Raw genomic sequence first — 19793 nt, forward strand, 5'->3', positions numbered from 1 at the left:
ACTCTGAGTAGGCCTAGGACTGTGTATAACCCTATGGTTTGTTTTTGGTTGTTGTTGTTTTACTCAAAGCAGTATTGAGGTGCCCCAGTGTGTTTCCCCATCACAAACCATTTCCATTTCCATTGACTGTAGAAGAGGAAAGCATACTGATGATTCCCCCTCTGCAATTAATAGTAGCTTTGGAAAGTGAGAAATTTATGTCAGGAAAATGAACCCAGTTTGGATCAAGGCATGATGAGTGGCTTTTATAAAAAAGGAAAAGAATTTGGAAGCTGTATTCAGGGATCTCCCACATCACATTAAGCTTAGACTTTATTAGACCAAACATATCTCCTGATGTTGCTTCTTAGTGAAGGTTATGGAAATTGCCGTTCTTTTTGGATGGATGTAGAGCCTTCTGCATCAAGAGAATTTATACTTTCCAAATAAATTACCAGGATTATTTTTTCTTTCCCTGATGGCAAAGTATTCAGAGACTTGGGCCACATCCCTAAAACCACCACCACAACAAAAATAATCCCCTTTTAACTGTGCCTCAGGATGAGGGAGAAAAGGGATTCAGTTTGCATTTAAAGGTGAACACACTTTCTGAAGCAATGCATGAACCAAAACACACCCATCCTTTGAAATTCACACTTCTCTGAATTTTGCAACGTAATTCTCCACTCAAGTAATATGTACAAAAATACATACAGTGGTACCTCTGGTTACAGATTTAATTTGTTTCGGGGTGCCTGTAGCTAGAGGCGCCACTTCTGCACACATGTGCAGTGCGACAGAGCACTTCTATGCATGCGCACATCATGCAGAGCACTTCTGCGCATGTGTGAGTGGCAAAACCCAGAAGTATACACTTCCAGGTTTGCCATGGCCATAACCCGAAGATTCTGTAACCTGGAGGTTATGCAACACGAGGTACCACTGTATACTGGAGTAAAATGTGCATAGGAATGCATATATTTGTGGAAATGTCATCCAACGCTCCCACCATCATATTAAGGAAAATTGCTTTGCAAAATTGCCTATATTAAAGGGGAAAGGCATACAAAAATATGTATATTGAGATAAATTTACACTAAAATGCTGGTGAATGTTCACGAGGGCCTTTTTTTCCTAATGGCAAACTCTGGAGAATTTAACTTAGGGTTGGAAAAGAGAATTCAAAATGGACAGAATCACTCATCCCTAATTGACCCTTCACATAATAAAACCAAATCTGAAAGGTACTAAAGTAGAAGGGTTTCTTTTTAAGAAGTCATGTGTCCAGTTTAGGAGAGAAGGGTTGCATCATCCACTGCCATCCACCTACACACACCCAAGACAAAACTCTGTTTGCTCCACCTACTTCTGTTCTACAAAAGAAAGGGGAACTTTAGCACCTGGTTCTGTAAGTGGTGTCTCATTCAGAGATGCTACAATGCAATTTTCACAGCTGGCCAAGTCTCTGGGGAGTTGCAAAGAGTGCAGATAAGTGGATGCCTCCTCCAGCAAGGGTTGGAATAGCAGAGAGAAGGCAGAAAGAAGGGAACTCTGCTGGGATTGATAATAGATGTTAGTAGGTGGTTGTAAAGTACAGGTTAGGTCACAAAATGCCAGCTTCTGTGAAATACGGTTTCCTCCTGATCAGTGGGATTTCTGCATGGGGACACTCATTAGATCACACAGGGCACAATCAGATGCACTTCTGAGTTTGAACCATTGATGCTTCCCAGTGACAGATGCCTCAATGCAGCCTAGAAGAAAGACCTGAGTTTCCCTTCAGACTCAGCTTTGCATATCCTCTTTAGCCATTTCTGCATAGTTTTGGCTAAGCCAAGAGAATGGCTTTTCTTTTTTGAGTCTGAATGCCACATTCCTTGGTGGGCAACCTTCTCAAGGACTGCAGACCCTTACCCTTGTATGACAGGTGATATTTGAGTTTGTTGGTGTTTAAACCTGAGCCTGCCTAATTTTCAGTTTCTAAATCAACCTGTTTGTCAAAATGAAGCTTTGAAATGTGGGGATTTTGCAGTTCAGTTCTCCAACTTCACAATGCACTAGATTAAGCAGCTGCATCAAAACAAACTTATTAGTGAAAATAACCAACAAAGATGCTTTTGAGTAGGGGAAAATGCTTGGGGAAAATGGGCACATGAGTCAGATTGGCATATATAAATGCACTTTTTATAAAGTCATACTAAGAGGCTGGTGAATTTTCACGAGGATTTTGCTGCAGAATAACCACAAATTTCTGCAGGAATGTGGAGGAATGGATTTAAGGCTGAAAAAATAAGAAAGTGAAAGAACCAAAACTGACATATCCTTCTACCCTGACACACACAAACTTACACTCCGTCCAGGCAAGCAAGAGGAATTATGACAATTCAAAGGCACATTTTAGCCAGGCAAAATAACTCAAGGAGGTTGAGGGTCCTGGCTCCTGACTTAAGGATCCCCAGCTCTCTCAAGAGCCAATAACCAACCACAACCTTTGCTCCATGTGCCGGGTACATGCAACTCAGCCCTTGATCCTGCTGTCATCAAGTAGCAAACATCTAAATGTGTATCACAATCGCAAAAAGAACTTTGTGTACCTGATAAGTCTTCTGGGGTTCAGCTTCTCAGTCTAGACCCAGGGAGCTACTCCTTGTTTCTTTGCTTTTCCTTCTTGTCTTATGGTTTTTATCCCCCCCCCCCCCATTTCTGCTATGAACTTTCAGGCGATCACCGTTTCATGATGAACAACTACTCTGACTGGAACCAGCCAGACAGCATGAAGAGGTTCTCCATGTTCCTGAATCCAAAAGGTATGAAGCAGAGGGTAGCCAAAACTACCTGCCTGGTTACCAGTTTTGTTGGTGTGAGTGTTGTGAACTGATACAGCTTTATATATCAACCGTCCCAAATCTCCAGATCTTGATGGACCACAACCCTCATCAGCCCCAACCAGCATAGTCAATGGTCAGGGGAATGATGGAAGTTGGAGTCCTCCAACACCTAGGAAACACAAGCTTAGAGAAGGCTGTTTTATACTCATGGAAGGATCTGTGTTGTTTCAACGTTCAGCACCCTTCCCCCCCTTGCCACGTACTTTTTCTCAAGGCCATTTTCTTTCCTCTCCGGCGCCCCCCTGGCTTCATTTGCCCTTAGTGCCATTTCATCTGATTTGTTGACTGGCAACTAATGATTTTTCATGGAATGCTAGAGTTTTTGGAGTCCTTTGGAGGCCATCTAGTCTAATTTCACTGTGCGGTGCAGGAAATCCAGAGATCAGGACTATCCTCAGCAACAGGTAGCTGACCACCCTCCGCTCAAAAAACCTCCAGTGAGGGAGAGCCAGGTCATTGCCTCTATTGTTAAATTGCTCTTAACAGCAGGAGGGTTCTAGTATTGTTCAACCAAAACCTACCCTCCTGTAACTTAATCCCATTACATTCAATCCTGCTCTATGTAACAGTGGAGAACAAGCCACTGGAATTAGTGAATAATTCTCAGCAGATAGTATAAATGCATTCTTTTGATTTACCCCTGTGTATTTTACTTTGAACATTTCACAGTAGTAGAGAACCAAGCAAGACTTAAATGTCCTCTTCCTAACCCGTTTGGAGGCCTAGATGGCATATAGAGATGATAAATAAAGAAAACCATTTCTTTTGAGGCTATTTCGAACTTCTGATGGCTCTCGAGCAAAGAGCAGCTTAACCTGCTCCACATCTCTCTTCCAAAGCCAGAGTCCCGACATCCCCAAGACAATCAGTCTGAGAGATGGAGCATGAGTGAGTAAATGAATGTAACTAATGGCTACTCAGGGAGAGCTTTGGGTCATTTGGCTCAAAAGCTCCTTTGGTGCACTAAGGAGAAGGATGGACAGTTTCATTCACAGGCTGAACTCTTTCCCCTGCTAAGACTGGGTACATTATTTCTGATTCTAAATCTGCTGATTGGATTGTTTTTAAGATGGCAACACTGGACAGATCCTACTGGTGGGGGGGGGGAATGTTGTGAACCTGCTGCATTCCCTCTTCTCCAACCAATAACCAAACCAATAAGCAAAAGTTTGAAAATGTTAGAGGGGGGTTTGCATAAAGCGCCTATATTAGTGAAAATAGCATACAAAAAAATGTAGGTGCACATTAGGGGAGATTGTGTGTGAACTAAAATGATGGTGAAAATTGAGGACTCCCCCCCAAAAAAAGAAATAAGTGCAGTGATGCAGAGATTGTGCCAAACTGAACTGAAGACTGAAACTGAAATAGACAGATAAGTCCACCCTAGCAAATCCTCAGTCACCTAATTTGTTTTCACACCAACTAATTCCTTAACTGAATTCTCTCATCTAGGAGGAAACTACAACACCAGAGCCTGGGAATTTTCTGCCTTGCAGACTGCAGAGGAGTCCATTACAGCAGGGAACTCTGCTTACTCCCTGAAAGGTACTATTCTTCACACCTTCAATGCTGCCGCTGGTGGTGCACCACTCCACCTTACCCTGTCAATTCCCTTTTACAGAGTTGCTATCTTTTCATTCACCTCTGGGGCCATAGCAGCTTAGCAGGAGAGCATCTGCTTTGCAAGCTGATGGTCCTGGGTCCAACCCCTCAGTGCTTTCATTTAAAAAGAAAAAGCATGAGCTAGCAGGACCTCCCAAAAACCACTGCTGCCCAATGCTGGTGATTTAGAGCCCCTGAGAGGGCTGAGAAGGTCTGGCAGGCAGTGTGGAGTAGAAAGTCAGAATGGGTTCTTTAGTTAGAATCCTGAAAATTAGGACAGTCAGGGGTAGTAGACCTTTGAGGACCTCAGGCAGAACCCAACGAGCAGAGGAGTTGTTCCAACAAGAGCACTGACTCAACTGAGCCCTTTGATGCTCCCTAGGCATGACAGCTCATCTCAGGCTCCACCCTCCTGCTGAAGAATGCAAATCCTTAAAGGGCCTGGAGCACAGCACACCCTCACCTGCCCATGACCTTGAGCTAGACACTCTGCATGTGTTAGCAAGCAGACCCATCGGAATGCAAGGACTTTAGGGATGAAAATGCACATCCCCAGAATGAATCAGGCTTGGGGCTGATATTCTCTACAGGTCTAGATTTAGAGGTCTTGGGTCCAGGAGTCTTGGGCTTGTGGGAAGGATCTCTGGTTGCTCAGCTAAGGCTCAATGTCTCCATGGTCAGTGCCATTAGGTTTTCACCATTTGTACCTGTGTCTAGGTCAGAGCTGGACTTTGGATCATTAGAGTAGACCGGCCTTCCCCAGCCTAGTGACCCAAAGCTGTTTTAGACTCCAACTCCCATCAGCTGCAGGCAGCATTTCCAGTGGTCAGGTATGATGGGAGTTGTAGTTCAGTTATCTGAAGGTCCCATAGTCGGGGGAGGCTGGAGAAAATAGTCTTGGTCATGCTCTTTCTCCAGCTATCCACTGGAAAAGAATGGATACATTCTCTTATAATACCAGAACTTGGGATCATAGAATTGTAGAGTTGGAAGGGACCATGAGTGTCATCTAGTCCAACCCCCTGTAATGCAGGAATCCTCTGCCCAACGTTGGGCTCAAACCGTGACCCTGAGGTTAAGAATCTCATGCTCTACTGACTGTGCTATCTCCATCATCCTACAAAGATGTCTATTGGAAGATTCATGACAAAAAAAGAAGAAGGAAGTACTAAGTATTTCTTCACACAGCACATAGTTAAACTATGAGGTTCACTCCCACATGGTGTAGTAATGGTGGCTATAATGGCAGTTTAGACAAATTCATGGAAGAGTAGGCTATCAATGGCTACTAGCTACACCAACTATGTTCTACATCCGCTATCAGATGCAATAGGCCTCTGAATACCAGTTCCTGATACTCACAAGTGGGGAGAGTGCTGCTGTACTAAGGTCTTTCTTGAAGGCTTCTCATGGGCATCAGGTTGGGCACTGTGATAAGGAGATGCTGGACTAGTTGGGCCTTTTGGACTGATCCAGCAAGATTCTACTTATGTTCTAAGATGAAACAATGATTTGACACAGTATAAAGCTGCATCATTAACCCTCAGAATATGAGCTATGGAAAAGTTTCTTGCACAGATGTAAGATGAAAGGATCCATTCACTTCTCTGTGTTGGTCTCCCATTGGTGCCCCCTACTTCTCCTCCCATCCCAAAGTTGCGACTTAATTTGGGGACCAACTCTTATTTTTTTTACACAATCACTCTCTGTCCGTTACGTGTTCTGGTATATACCGGTATTCATTATTTATTGGGAACAAGGCAGTTTATGAAGACAACATGCCTCCTCTCTCCTCATTTCTCTTGTTTCCCCATGTCAGTGTAGCATGGTTCAGAAATTGAACATGCATGGAGAAGGGAGCAGAATTCTGCTCATTTACTCCATACACACCTCCAGGGCCATATTTAAGTGCATATAAGCTGTACACACATAGGTTCTGTCTGCACTTCTGGGGATCTACTCAAAGGTCCCACAGTCTTGTAGATGGAGCCTGCCCATGTACAGTTTGTACAGATATTGACTCTCTCAGTTATCAGAGAGCCTTCTCGGTAGTGGCCCCCTCCCTGTGGAACACCCTCCCATCAGATGTCAAGGAGACAAAGAGCTACAGAACTTTTAGAAGACATCTGAAGGCAGCCCTGTATCAGGAAGCTTTTAATGTTTGACATTTAATTATGTTTTTATATGTGCTGGAAGCCACCCAGAGTTGCGGGGCAACGCAGCCAGATGAACAGGGTTTAAATAATAAAATCATTGTTATTTATCATGTCAGTTATATGTTGGAGTCAGTGAGTGGCCCCCAGTGGGAAGCAGCTGACCTGACCTCCCTGCAGTGGAGTTGCTGCTGCATACCGGGATGGAAATAGGGAGGGACAAGGTGGCAGTGAGGTTGGCAGGCTGGAAACAAGCCAGTCGAGCCAATCTGGTGCTCTTGCTGGAGAATTTGTACCATGCCGACCCCTTCCTTACCTCCCTCCCAGTATGCAGCAGTGACTCAGTGGGAGGAAGGTCAAGCAAGCAATGCAATGCCCTGTGCCATTCACTACAGCAATTGTTCACAAACTCACTCCCTGCTTCAGGCCCATTCAGATGAACCTGTAAATACTGGTGGGAGCATCTCTTGGTGAGTGCACACTGCAGTTTGTTACGGCTCTGTGCAAGCAGCTACACCGAATCCCTGCATCACCATTTAGCAAACATTACATGAAACAACACCGGGAGGTGGCAAAGACAAATTACCACAAAGGATCCTTCCAGGGCATTGTAAACCAGACCTTATTGTGTGAACGCATCCATTAATACAAGTCAGTGAGTCCCAGAGCAGGATACGCAGGGAGTGCAAGATGGAGAGGCCCTGTTCCAGCAAAGCCTTATGCACAGCTCTGCACAGGGTAAAAATTCAAATTGAGAAGGATTTTTTACAGGAATGTGCAAGCTAATTATGGTAATGCCAGAAATTAAAGCTAACACTCAATTAAAGAAATCTTAGCCAAGTACACACGTTTTACTCAATTAATTGATAAATAATTGACAACAAGTGGATATATTTGCATATGGATAAAAAGAATAGTTCTGAGGAAGAAGCATCCATACCCACTTTTTAAATGAATCACGGATATGTCGGTATGTCAGTACAGGGATCATCTCTGAAGTTTTCTTTCCTTTGAAAGAGAGAAGATGGGAGGTGCTTCTTTTAAAACAGTGCTTGTCTTCAGTTTTTAAAACAACTATTATCACCACCATCATCTGCTGGACAATTTATCAGAGACACCTCTTTAGTTGTTAAAACGGTTTTTGAAAAGCAATTAACCTAACTGATTAATCAATTAAATATTGCACTTCTAGTGGCAGAAATCTTTGCAGGATGAGGTCCAGGACCCATGTATTCTGCATCACTGGAAAATTTGAGGAGAACTTGGCATCAAGGTTCATGCCAGTGAACGCCACAGAAATTTGTTTCTTATCCATTGTTTCTTGATTCCAGTGGAGTTCTTCTTGCTCTCAATCCTGCTTTTATTGAAGAAGCGACACCCAAATTGTGGGCTATATGCTCCCCCACCACTTCTTAACTCAAAGAAGTGTGTGCCTCCTACTTAGTTACTCCTGCATTGGAGCAGATTCATCCTGTCTTTGTGCCTATGGTAGGGACTATTGCTGATTCCGCGATCTGCAGTCCTGGCGCAGAGGCTCACAGGATCTGGCCAAAATGTGCAGAGATTTGTGGAGAGAAGCATTTTCTACTCCACCTCAATGTAATGTTGCTTCTTCTATTTTCCAGTGGGCAATGGGACCAAGATGCCTTATCAGTTCCCCCCAATTGGCCAGAGTTCACCGGGAGATTTCAGCAAGCAGTCCGACGGGAGCCTCTATACCAAGAATGGTACTTTCAGGGCTTCTATGAGTTCTTCCCCCTCTACTTTCATCCTCTCTTTCTGTCTTTTCTCTGGGGAGATATTCATTCCAAATGCCCCAGTCTGACCTGGCTGCATTGGAATTGCTGTGCTTTTCAGTCTTATGTTTAAACAAGGTGTCCCTCTAACTCTGGAATGCACCCAGCGGCATGCAAGGGAGGTTCTTCCGGGAATAATAACCACAGATGCCTTGTGTCTCCTCCAGCTTACCCTTCCATTGTGAGGCACCAAGCCACTAAGGTGCAACCTCAGACATGGAAGTCCTCCAAGCAGAGCATGCTGGTAAGTCATTAGAACTGAGCTTTTCACACCTTCCACCCAAAAGGCCTTCTGGGCTGCAACCCTAACCCTACTTACCTGAAAGTAAGCTCTGTTTAACTGAGTGGGATTAAGAGCATAAGAACATCTGTTAGGGAGTCTTTAATCATAATTCCTGAATTGCAGCGGGTTGGACTACATGACCTCTGCAGTCCCTTCCAACTCTACAATGCTATGTTTCCATAAGAAGAGTCCTGCTGGATGAAGCCAAAGGCTTATCTGCAGTTGGGCATCCTGTTCATACAGTGGCCAACCAAATGCTCTAATGGGAAGCCCACGAGCACAACCACACTCTTCTCACTTGTGATTCCCACCAACTGGTATTCAAAGTCATACTGCCTTCAACAATGGAGACAAAATACATGCATAGGTTGCACTGTAAATCGAGGACAGGGGTAGAAGAACTCCCCCTGTCCATTTACTATTATTTACAGAATTTCCATGTCACCTTTTCCCAACATGAAATCTCCTAAGAAACTCACAGTATGACAACCACCTTCATCAACCATCAGAAAGTGTTGTTGTTGTTGTTGTTATAGCTCTAAAAAATGCAACTGTTCCCAAAACAATACACAGATAAATGGTCAAGAACAGAGACAAATGTGCTAGTTGTCCTAGCTTTTGAAAGGAGTAAGCAATTATTCACCTACATCTGAGAGGATGACAGGGATGGAGCCATGAAGGTCTCTGGTGGGAGGGCATCCCAAAATTCTGGAGCTAACTGCAGCCTTACATTGGCTGACCAGGCATGAAATATGGGACTCTCCACCTCTCTGGAGGAGCTAGCTGGCTGGTTAAATGGCCCTCATTCTATTTTGTAGATGTTGGCTTCTGCAAGGGAGTGACAGGTCTGTGTCCTCTGGTCAGGAGGGTTCTGAATAAGCTACTGGTGCTTACCCACCAAGAAGGTATCCTGAACTTCATCTGAGTCCTCAGCTGTGCACTGCAAAGCCCTCAAGTCATGGATTTCCCAAAGCGGTTCCACAAGAATACTAGTTATCAAATAGGGCTATAAAGTGATAAAACACCAGCTCTGGTACAATATCCTACCTCCCCCTCTGCTCTTCCTCACGTGCTTCACATCTACAGAGGAGAAAACAGCAGCACGATTCCATAGACAACTCAGGATTTAGAGAAAGTGATTAAAGAGGATCAAAGAAAGAGATAGTGGCTAAGCTCTGTTGATGAAGAGAATCTTGATTGTCGGCTGTTGTTTTTAATAAAAATAATTAGCTGCATGGCATTCAGAGAGAAGGCAGGAGGCTTGCAAATTTCACCATTCTTGGAACATGACAGTTTGGCCTAAGCCTTTCAAAATTATGAAGAAGAAAAAATATCCTGAAGCTACTTGAGAACACTGATATCTGCAGCCTGTATGAGGTGGAAACTTTGGCCCTCTTGCCTGCCTAATTGTTCATATGGATAGGAGGGATGGAACGGACATTGCTCAGTGGTGGAGCATCTCGTCTGCATGCAGAAAGTCCCAGGTTCAGCCCCTGGCATCTCCAAACAGGGCCAGACAAGACCTTGCCTGAAGCCATGGAGAGCCACTGCTAGCTACTGAAGACAGTATTGAGCTATCTTGCTGTTTCCCAAACTTGGGTATCCAGCTGTTTTCAAACTACAGTTCCCATCATCCCTGACCACTGGTCTTGCCAGCTCGGGATGATGGGGGTTGTAGTCCAAAAACGGCTGGAGACCCAAGTTTGGGAAACACTGAGCTAGATGGATCATTGATCTTACTCAGTATAAGGCAGCTTCTTGTGATGGCTCCCAGGGGATGGAGGTGTTACCCCTGGTTCTGATGCCTGATCCAATCACCCAAGTAACTTTTTCTGACCCACCACAAGACCCCACTGATTTTTGGTGGAGTGTGTTGGGGAATAAATTAGACACAGAACTGTGTAGTGGAGCCGAGCACCCTGTTGGGGATGGCAACCAGCCCATCCTTGCTTAGCAGAGCAATCATTTTATGACTGGAGTGGGCATTAATCTCCTCCTCCACAAATCTGCATGGGTATGTCCTGTGTGTGTGCAAGAGAGTATGTGAAAAAAGAATGTGGAGTAATCACATATACTTTGGGCAATGCCTGCCACTGGCTTCCTGGGGATTGGCCAAGGTTGAATGCAGTCCTTAGTCCCTTGCTAGATTATCTGGGCCATTTTCATCTCAGTTGGCCACCCAAACTGGGAATATGCTCTAGAGTCTCCTGCACCTCCAGAGGGAACTACAGCTTGTTCTCAATTGGGCCTGGAGTCCAGGAAGGACCGCGGCTCAATGGCAGAAATTCTGCCTAGTATGCAGAAGGTTGTGGACTCAATTCCCAGTGGCTGAAAGTTGAAAGGCCCTGGAAGTGTGTTATACTGAAACAGACCTTTGGTTCCTCTAGCTCACTCTTTTCTGACTGAAAGTGGCTCTCCTGGGCTTCAGATGGGGAGCACTTTCAGCTCTGCCTGGTGATGTTGGGAATCATATCAGCTTGCAAAGGATGTGTTTCTCACCTGAGATGGATCTTACTTGGATCTTGGAGCTACCCCTGTTGCTAGAGTAGCTGGCCTCTTTAACTGACGGGCCTCCAAGTTCTAGGGATATACAAAGCTGTTTTATGCTGAATCAGGACCTTTGTACAGCTAGCACAGTCTTGCCTACGCTGAATGGCAGAAGCTCACCTGGGGATGTTCCCAGTCCTATCTGGAGATGCTGAAACAGGTTACAGCCCTAGCAACTGCCCAGCTCCACCATCTTCCTGCACTAACGATGCTAAGTTGGCCTTCTATGTATATTCAGCAGCTAGAGCCATTTGGTCCTTGAATTGCAGTTATACCCAAAAGCAAACAATCAGGCTGATAAATAAAGAGCATTAAATGTCCCAGAATAGATGTACTTCCACTGGACTGCCGAGACTCGGCAGGAGCTTTTATGGTCTACTGGGCCAATAATCCTGCTTTTAAAGCTGCTTTAAATATGTATTTGAGTAATCCAGTCCTTAGAAAAAGGCCTATAAACATGAGTCCTAGCAGCCAGTGGCACGGCTTGAGGAGGCCTGTCCCACCAGCCCATTGAGGGTTATTTAAAGGGTAGCTGATTCCCCTCTTTAATTAGGTACAAAATTGGCACCATAAAGCAAATGGCTTTAATACTCCAGGCAGTGCTGAACAGCAGGAACTTGGAGGGAGAGTGATGCCGAGTGAAAGGGCAGGTGGTTCCTGTCCACCACCCATTGCAAACACTTCACAATCAGCATAAATATTTTTTTAACCAGCTGGGTTATTAGGAATGCTGCTAATACAGTGGGGTTCGCATCTAACCACCTCTCTTTAAGATAGGAAATTCACTGGATCAAAAAATTCCAAAAATGAAAGACTGCTGTTACGAGCAGGAATGGGTTTATCCGTCATTTTCAGTTTCTCTTGATTTCTCATTCTTCCAGTTCTAAGTTTAGTTCTCCACATTGCCACAACAGTTTGCGAATATGTATATCTTTATTCGCAAAAAAAAATTCTCATGACTAATACACATAATCTCCCAATAGACACACATTTGTATGCAATGTTTCTTAATCTATGCACTTTTGCAAAGGATTTTCTCCCCATATACTGCATTTTCCCATGTCATTTTCAAGAAATGTGCATTTATATGCATTTTTGTACACATCACTTGGCCGGAGAACTGCATTGCAATATTTAGAGAAACACAGTGTTCAAAGGATGTATGTGTTTCACTTCACATATTGTTTTGGAAAGTATTCACTTTTAAACCTGGACTCAATCAAATTTCACGAGCCGTTCCTCGTTACCATTTTGATCCAGTTATTTCACATTACGCAATCTGGCTCAAGACTGACTGTGACAGATCTTTGTCAACAACTGTCACAGTTACAACAATGCATCTCGGAACCAAACCTTGTGAGGAATGGTTGAAGGAGCTGGGTCTGTTTAGCTTGGAGAAGAGAAGATTGAGAGGTGCTCTGATAGTCTTCCTCAAATATCTGAAGGGACAGATGGACAATGGAGCAAGCTTGTTTTCTGCTGCTCCAGAGGGTAGAACCTGAACCATTGGATTCAAATGACAAGGAAAGAGATCCTGACTGAATGTTATAAAAGTTTCTGCTTTGACCATGAAATGGACTCCTTCAGAAGGTGGTGGACTCTCCTTCACTGGAGGGTTTTAAAGAAAGGTTGGGTGGCCCTCAGTCAGGGAAGCTTTAACTGTGATTTCTGCACTGGAGGGGTTGAACTAGATGACTCTTGGGGTACCTTTCAACTCTACAAATCTATGAGTCTATGATAATAATTTGCATACACAGGACCTTATAGAGTTTGATGAGCTGTCTCTCCTTGCAGTTCCATTTGGCAAGGAGGAGGGCAATGGGTATCAGATATGCAGAAGGCAACAAGTCTATCCATCTGCTTCTTAATCTAAAATCACCCTGTTTTCTTCTTCTTCTCCATTTGCAGTCCCACTACCGCCCCTTCTATGTCAACAAGGGCAATGGAGTCACTTCTAATGAAGCACCTTGATCCTAGACGATTACAAGAGGAGTCTGTTGTGCTAGGAGAGGAAGAACATATGAAAATTTTCATGGATGTCTCTACTGCTGCTGCTGTATTAACCATGCTGTTTTAATCTTTTTTCTTTCTTATTTTTTTGTAATTGATGGGAGGTGGAGAATGGTGCTCTAGGAAGAAGATGCAGTAGTGCATGCCCCATTCTAGGAGGGAATGAAGACCGTCTCCCTAGCTGTATTAGGGCACCGTCATGTTATTCTTGGTAACAGCTTTTCAGCCCCTGAGAAAATAACCCCAAATGCAAACCTAGTTCTATAATGCATCCCTTTCCCCCTACCTATCTGCTTAGCTCATGCTAGGTGTCTAGTAGGGAAGATGAAATCTGAGCTGGGCATCACTTTTCTTCCCACCAGAAGGTCTGTGCCACGCCGCTGGAATTCTCAACATAACCACTATTGCATTCATCCAGCTTTCTGTTTGTTATAACTGCACCCACTCCCATCGGATACGCCCTGTTGACTTTTAATGGAGGCTCTTGCTGTGTAGACGCAACCCCAAAACCTGTTTGCTAATAACAACAGCAATAAAAGAAAAAACCCACAAACTTCTAACAATTCCTTGTTGCTACTTAACAGGGCATGGGCTGTGAATTGATAGGCAAAAGGATGCGTGGTGGCCCATTGATACATACTCCCTCCCTCCAGCCATCCAGCTTCTCAAATTATAGAAGAAAGTGGGCAAAATCTATCCTGCTAATGGAAGATTGATTAGATGTCTCAGCTATTCACTTCCCCTCAACCCTCTGATGATATTGGCTGATATGCTCTGGTTCACTTGTTTTGTTTTATTATCTAGAAGAAGAGTTATTACTGGAAGTTCTGAGATTTATTCTTACAATGCTACAACGGGACACTCTCTCTCTCTCTCTCTCTCTCTCTCTCTCTCTCTCTCTGTGTGTGTGTGTGTGTGTGTGCATGTGCACCTACTGTTGCAAACTGAATCAGTGTGAGGTGACAACCAGGGCAAGGGTGTTGCTGTGGCTTGTACTGTCCTAACCAAAGAGCTACAGTCATCATGGGAACCATTTCACCCGGTCCCTAGAATTGGTACCCAAGCTTGAAGGTCACTGGCCATCTCCTACGAAGTCCTAAGAGCCTCAATCTTCAGTGGAAACTGGACACATTTTAAAGCACTTGGGCTCTTCCTTTATGGGTTCAAATAGGCCACAACTTTATTGGTTACAGATGTGAGCAGTTTGGCTTAGGCATTGGGTGAAGCCAGGCTATATCTTGACTCTCACCTGTCTGCAGGAAGTCCATCTAAGGGTAAACGACCAATAAGGGGAGCCCTATGACTTACATCAAGTAGGGACACCCTGAAAGGTCCCCATTGGGGTCATGGCATGGCCCTAGCCCGTGTCCAGGCATTGGACAGGATCCACACCCCCGAATCCCTTTAACAGGATACCCTTATCGAGGAGGGGCAGGTGGAGGCTACAACCTCCCCTCCATCCAAACAAAGGCTTACTCAATGCCTAATCTCACAAAGTTGTGACAATTGCTACAAGGCAGGCAAAAACCCAATGGCTGGTGCCAGTTTGCCGAGTGGAAAAAATTCCTACCCGGCCCCAACAATATGGCGGTTGACATTTGTCCATAGCAAGGTCATGTCAGAGCAAAGCATGAAAAGAGGGTGTGTGGCTTGGGAGATCCGGCAAAAGGTCAAGAGAGGCGAGGTCCCCAACCACTCCGTGGTTAAATTTCCTGTGGCCATGCCCCCACTGGTGCTGATTGGCCAGCTGGGCCACACTGGGCATGACCCTACCCAGTGCCAGTGACAGCACCAGGGCGGCATCAACTGCCCGTCCCCACACTGGATCACTGCAGGGGCCTGGATGGCTGGACACAACACCGCCCACCAAAAAAGGTGAGTGGACTTATTGTTCACACCTGTTCTTTATACCAGCTTGCTTTCCCCCCACCTGATACCTGGAAATATACACGCTCATTCACACAAACAAACAAACAAACAAACAAACAAACAAACAAACAAACACACAGAGCATCTGACTAACAGAGGTCACACCTTTTGCATGCTGGAAATTACCTTGTAGCTAAGCCCTCTGCAGAAAGAAGCAAGAACCTCCCCACTTAAACTACACTCTGCTCTTAAACCAGTGCTTTAGACTTTTTAAAGTTTATGGTGTAAAAGATCTTGACACTAGGACCCCTTATATTCTGGGGAGTTCTTATTTTTTGAAGAAGAAATTTTCCAAAATGCAGAAAATGAGGCAGGTTTTAAGAAGTCTGAGAAATGTGGGGGAATGTATAGATAGAGATGTATTTCACTGAAAGGGAATTTAAAGTATATAGTTCAACAAAGCCCCTAAGGACCATATTGTCTCACTTCTAAACAGTTCCTTAGAGGGGGAAGCACCTCTCATCCAAGGTCCTATTGATACCATCTGTAGAAAAAGATTTCGTAACCTGCTGAAGCAATTTTCTCTGTAGCCCAACCTGTTCTTCCCTGACAACCACCCTGAATTTTGTTTGTCACTGTTTTGGACTGTTCTTGCTTTGTTGTTGCTTTCATTTCAGGGTGAAAGTTCTTTAAGGTAATAAAAATTATGCAGTAGTGTTTTAAAAAAATAAACAAACAAGGCAGAGAAAGAGAGAGCTCAGAGCAGGTTGCTAGATCTCATGATGGTGACTGATTTGTCTTGTTCTATTAGTGCACTATGAAGCCTCCCCACCCCACTCAATTTAACATAATCATTTTTTATGTTGGAAAGAAGTTATCCATGAAGACAGCTGGAGAGAGGCCAGTTGAGAACAGGCTGATGAGAGCATCACGTCCAGGTTTCCAGTGAGCAAGAGGGACATGCCTTATATCTCCCCTCCCATTCCATAGAGACAATGCAGAATTTTATCATTTGCATTCCTATCCACATTTCCGTGTCCCAAAGAAGTCAATTGAGGCTGCCCCTCCTTAGCTATCGCCACTGAAATAAAGCCACGTAATTGGGGATATGGATCTATTGCTAACCTGCGGGATGAGGCATAATGCAAGCAAAATGCATTTGCATCAGCACAGTTTAAGATGGCAAAATAGACTACCTGAAGTCTTGTTCCCCTTGTAATTGCTGCCTGAAAGTCCTCATGCATTTGCAATTTGTTCCTCATGGTGTTGATGATCTCGATTAAGCATGGTGGATTAGCTTGCAGGAAAGAGGGAGCTTTTGCAAGACCAGTGTTGCTTCAGCTGGCAAAGCTTATTTTGCTTATTGCCAAATGCCTTTTTTTAAAAAGGTGTCACTGAGGGGAAAAAAATGCAACACTCCAGGTGAAGCTAGAGCAAATAAGCAAAGCATAAGTGGCAGACATGACCTGAATGGATAGCTTAATTGGTTAGAGTATGGTGCTGATAATGGCAAGGTTGCAGGTTTGATTCCCATAAGGGACAGCTGCATATTCCTGCATTGCAAGGGGTTGACGTTCCCCAGGATCCCTTACAATTATTTGATTCTATGAATGTGGTGTGAAAGGAAATCAAAACCAGTGGATCACCAAAAGAGAGTGTGCTTTGCAGATCCTCCTTTTAAACTCCCTCTTAGTCATCTGCGTATTGGAAGAATCCAAAGCAACAACTAACCCAACAACCCACTGCTGCCAAAATGGTCCTCTTCCATAAAGAGCTCTTAATTTGTGCTTGTTCCCCTCCAGAAAATGATTCTGGGGCTGAACCTCAGACTGGACGTAGTAGTGATGAAGTCAACAATGCCTTGTATGAAGTATGTCTTGCTAACCAGACAGGCAACTCCACACATCCAGGGCCCCCCAAAAGGGTACATAAATGACTTAAGGAATTCATAACAATAAAATTAACAAATTATGAATTAGTAATAATAAAGTCCTGGCTGAAGAGGGCTGGCTGTAAGGCAGGCCTGATCCACAACAAGCAGGACCTCTTTAGGGATCCATCCCTGGTTGCAAAATGAGATGCAAATTATCAGAGGGAGGTGAGAGTCTCAAGGGAGCTAGCTTGGAAGGGCTTGTAATTTTTTATTTTTTTATTTTTACAGATTTCTGTCCTTTGAATTTGAGGTGTGTGTGTGTGTGTGTGTGTGTGTGTGTGTGTGTGTGTTGTCACACTGTTTTGCCTTTTGTTTTACAACATTCCCTGTTCTGGATGATATGGCAATTTAGAGGCTTTTTGAGGCGGAGGTGCTGGTTTAAAACACTAATAGTGACAAGTTAATGTTAATTGACTTCAAAAAGGAGGTTTATGTAGACGACTTTGCTTTGTAAATGTCCCTGAAAATGGAACAGTAGAACTTAAAAAAAAAAAAAATTAAATATTGTTTTTCTCCATTTGGAATGATTTATTTTCCTTTGCCAGATGTTTCATTTGTACAAAAATTCACTTTTGCTTCCACATAAACCTGTGCTTGGATGTTGCACATGGCATCCCATGTGCATACAATTTAGTTTTCCTTCGTATGCAGTGAGGACTTGGCAGGAATTCTCTTACAGGTGACGTTGTGTTATAATGTTTTAATATATCTTTTTTTCTTTCTTGGCCAAAGTGGCAGAGGTGCTTTCTTTGTGGGGAGGGGGCAGTGAGGCCGTACCCTGTTGGTGAACAAAGGGGGAGAGCAGAAGTGTGGCGATCACACAGGGTCCCCGGACGTTTCACCGTCTATTGATCCCTGTGCCACCATTTTATTTCTCGCTGCCACCACCTAGGCCCTACCTGGTACAATACTGAGTCCAGTCAGGGTTAAATTGGAACATAAACTTCTGTTTATTTATTGCAGTTTAACAAGCGTGTGGTTTCATAAATGGTATCGGTCAATTACAATCATGGGTTGCCTATCCAGTCCTATAACTTCCACTAGCTGCTCTCACTCACTAAACCACCTCTCAGATATTTACTTATCTTCCTAGCCCCTAACTGTTCCTGACTCAGCTTATTTCGCTACACTAACTCAACCTACCCACAACTCTATCCCAATTCACTCCCACTCCAACCAACCACCCAACTCCTAACAAACTCCTCTCCCAGAGCTGGTTTTATAGTCCCACTGACTCCACCCCCCGGGTCCTAATTGGGTAACCTGTTTAACTATTTCTCCTCCAACACTCTCATATGTTAACATCACAAGAAGTAAAAGCAGAAAATCCATGGGCTGTAGAGTCCCATTCTGTAGCTTCCCTCTCCAGTGCAATCTTGTTGCTAATCTTCTCTGCATCTAAATGTTAGACCCAGTCAAGAAAATAATAATGGGTATAATTTGACACTAGGCCTACTCAGATTAGAACAACTGAAATGAATGAGCATGAGAAGTTAGAATAGCTCAGTTGGTTAGAGCGTGGTGCTGAGAACACCAAGGTCGCAGGTTTGATCCCTGTATGGGACAGCTGCATTGCAGGGGTTTGAACTAGATGATCCTCAGGATTACTTCCAACTCTATAAATGCACCCACCCACACCCCTGTTGATTTCAATCCATCTACTCTGAGTTCATGCTAGTTGCATGCCACCAATTGTCATTATTTTGGAACAAAAGTTGCCAACTTCCACCAGTTCCTGGAGTTGACCCTTTTGACAGCATTTTCATCTGCAGGTGCATTACACACAGGAACACGGGAAGCTGTCATAGTGAGTCAGACCAGTACTCTATCTGGCTCAATGTTCCTGCCACTGACTGCCAGCAGCTCTGAAGGGTTTCAGACTGCAGTCTCTTCTCCTAGCCCTGCATGGAGATGCCAGCAATTGGCCCTGGAACCTTTTGCAGGCAAAGCAGCTGGTCTACCACCAAACTCTTCCCTAAATATAATATAATATTACATTACGAGCAGGAGGCCACATCTATTCCCATGCTATGTAGAAAGTGGTGTTTTGCTTTGTTGATTTCTTCAGATCAAGCTGCCTGAAGGACACAGGAGCAGATAGATAATTTAACAAATTCTTGGAAGATATATAACTGTAAATGGCGACTGGTCACAATGGCTGCATCACCTCCAGGATCAGTTCTGGTTACTAGTCACTGGATCATGAGCAGGAGAGGGCTATTGTGCTCATTTCCTGCTTATGGGCATCCCAGAAAAAGCATATGCTTAATCACTATGAGAACTGAATGCTGGGCTTCATAGATGTTTGCCCTGATCTCCTTATGTACTTAATGGCGCCAAACATTAAAAATAAGAACCACCTGTAGCCCTTGGAAATGATTTGCTTGTTTTGTAAAGTTCAGGGCTCATCCTAAAAATAAAAGGTTTCAAATATTGTATTTTATTGTGGTTCGAGGATCCGATCCCCACTTTGTGGAATAAAGACACACAGACACAGTGTATAAGGTTAATGGGCAAGAAAAGGCCACAACTTTATTGATTACAGCAAGTGAGAAGGTATTGGCTTAGGCATTGGACCACGACAGATTGACTCCACCCACTCGGAGAGGGATGAGCCTAAAGGGGGTTTATTCACCAGTAGGTGGAGCCTGTTGATGCTAATACAACTATAAGCTCTCCCCTGATGTCACCGAGGGTCGTGCCATGGCCCCCCGCCACACAGGCATCGGACAG

At 44.1% G+C, this 19793-nt stretch overlaps 1 protein-coding gene across 3 annotated transcripts in view; it reads left to right on the forward strand.

Annotated features, from left to right (window-relative positions):
* TRIM29 (tripartite motif containing 29) overlaps positions 1–17573 on the forward strand; it is a 47487-nt gene extending 29914 nt beyond the window's left edge. Inside the window, exons 5-9 of one of the 3 annotated variants that reach the window (XM_080983540.1) lie at positions 2700–2786; positions 4320–4412; positions 8248–8349; positions 8586–8662; positions 13157–17573. In XM_080983540.1, coding sequence (XP_080839666.1) covers positions 2700–2786; positions 4320–4412; positions 8248–8349; positions 8586–8662; positions 13157–13219 — 422 coding nt within the window. In that variant the 3' untranslated portion in view covers positions 13220–17573. The remainder of the gene's footprint in view (positions 1–2699; positions 2787–4319; positions 4413–8247; positions 8350–8585; positions 8663–13156) is intronic. The other 2 variants (XM_080983541.1, XM_080983542.1) reach the window with 2 other exon arrangements.
* Positions 17574–19793: the final 2220 nt, after the last annotated feature.

This window comes from Podarcis pityusensis (assembly GCF_964106645.2).
Source record: "Podarcis pityusensis genome assembly, chromosome: 15".
Taxonomy (NCBI): domain Eukaryota; kingdom Metazoa; phylum Chordata; class Lepidosauria; order Squamata; family Lacertidae; genus Podarcis; species Podarcis pityusensis.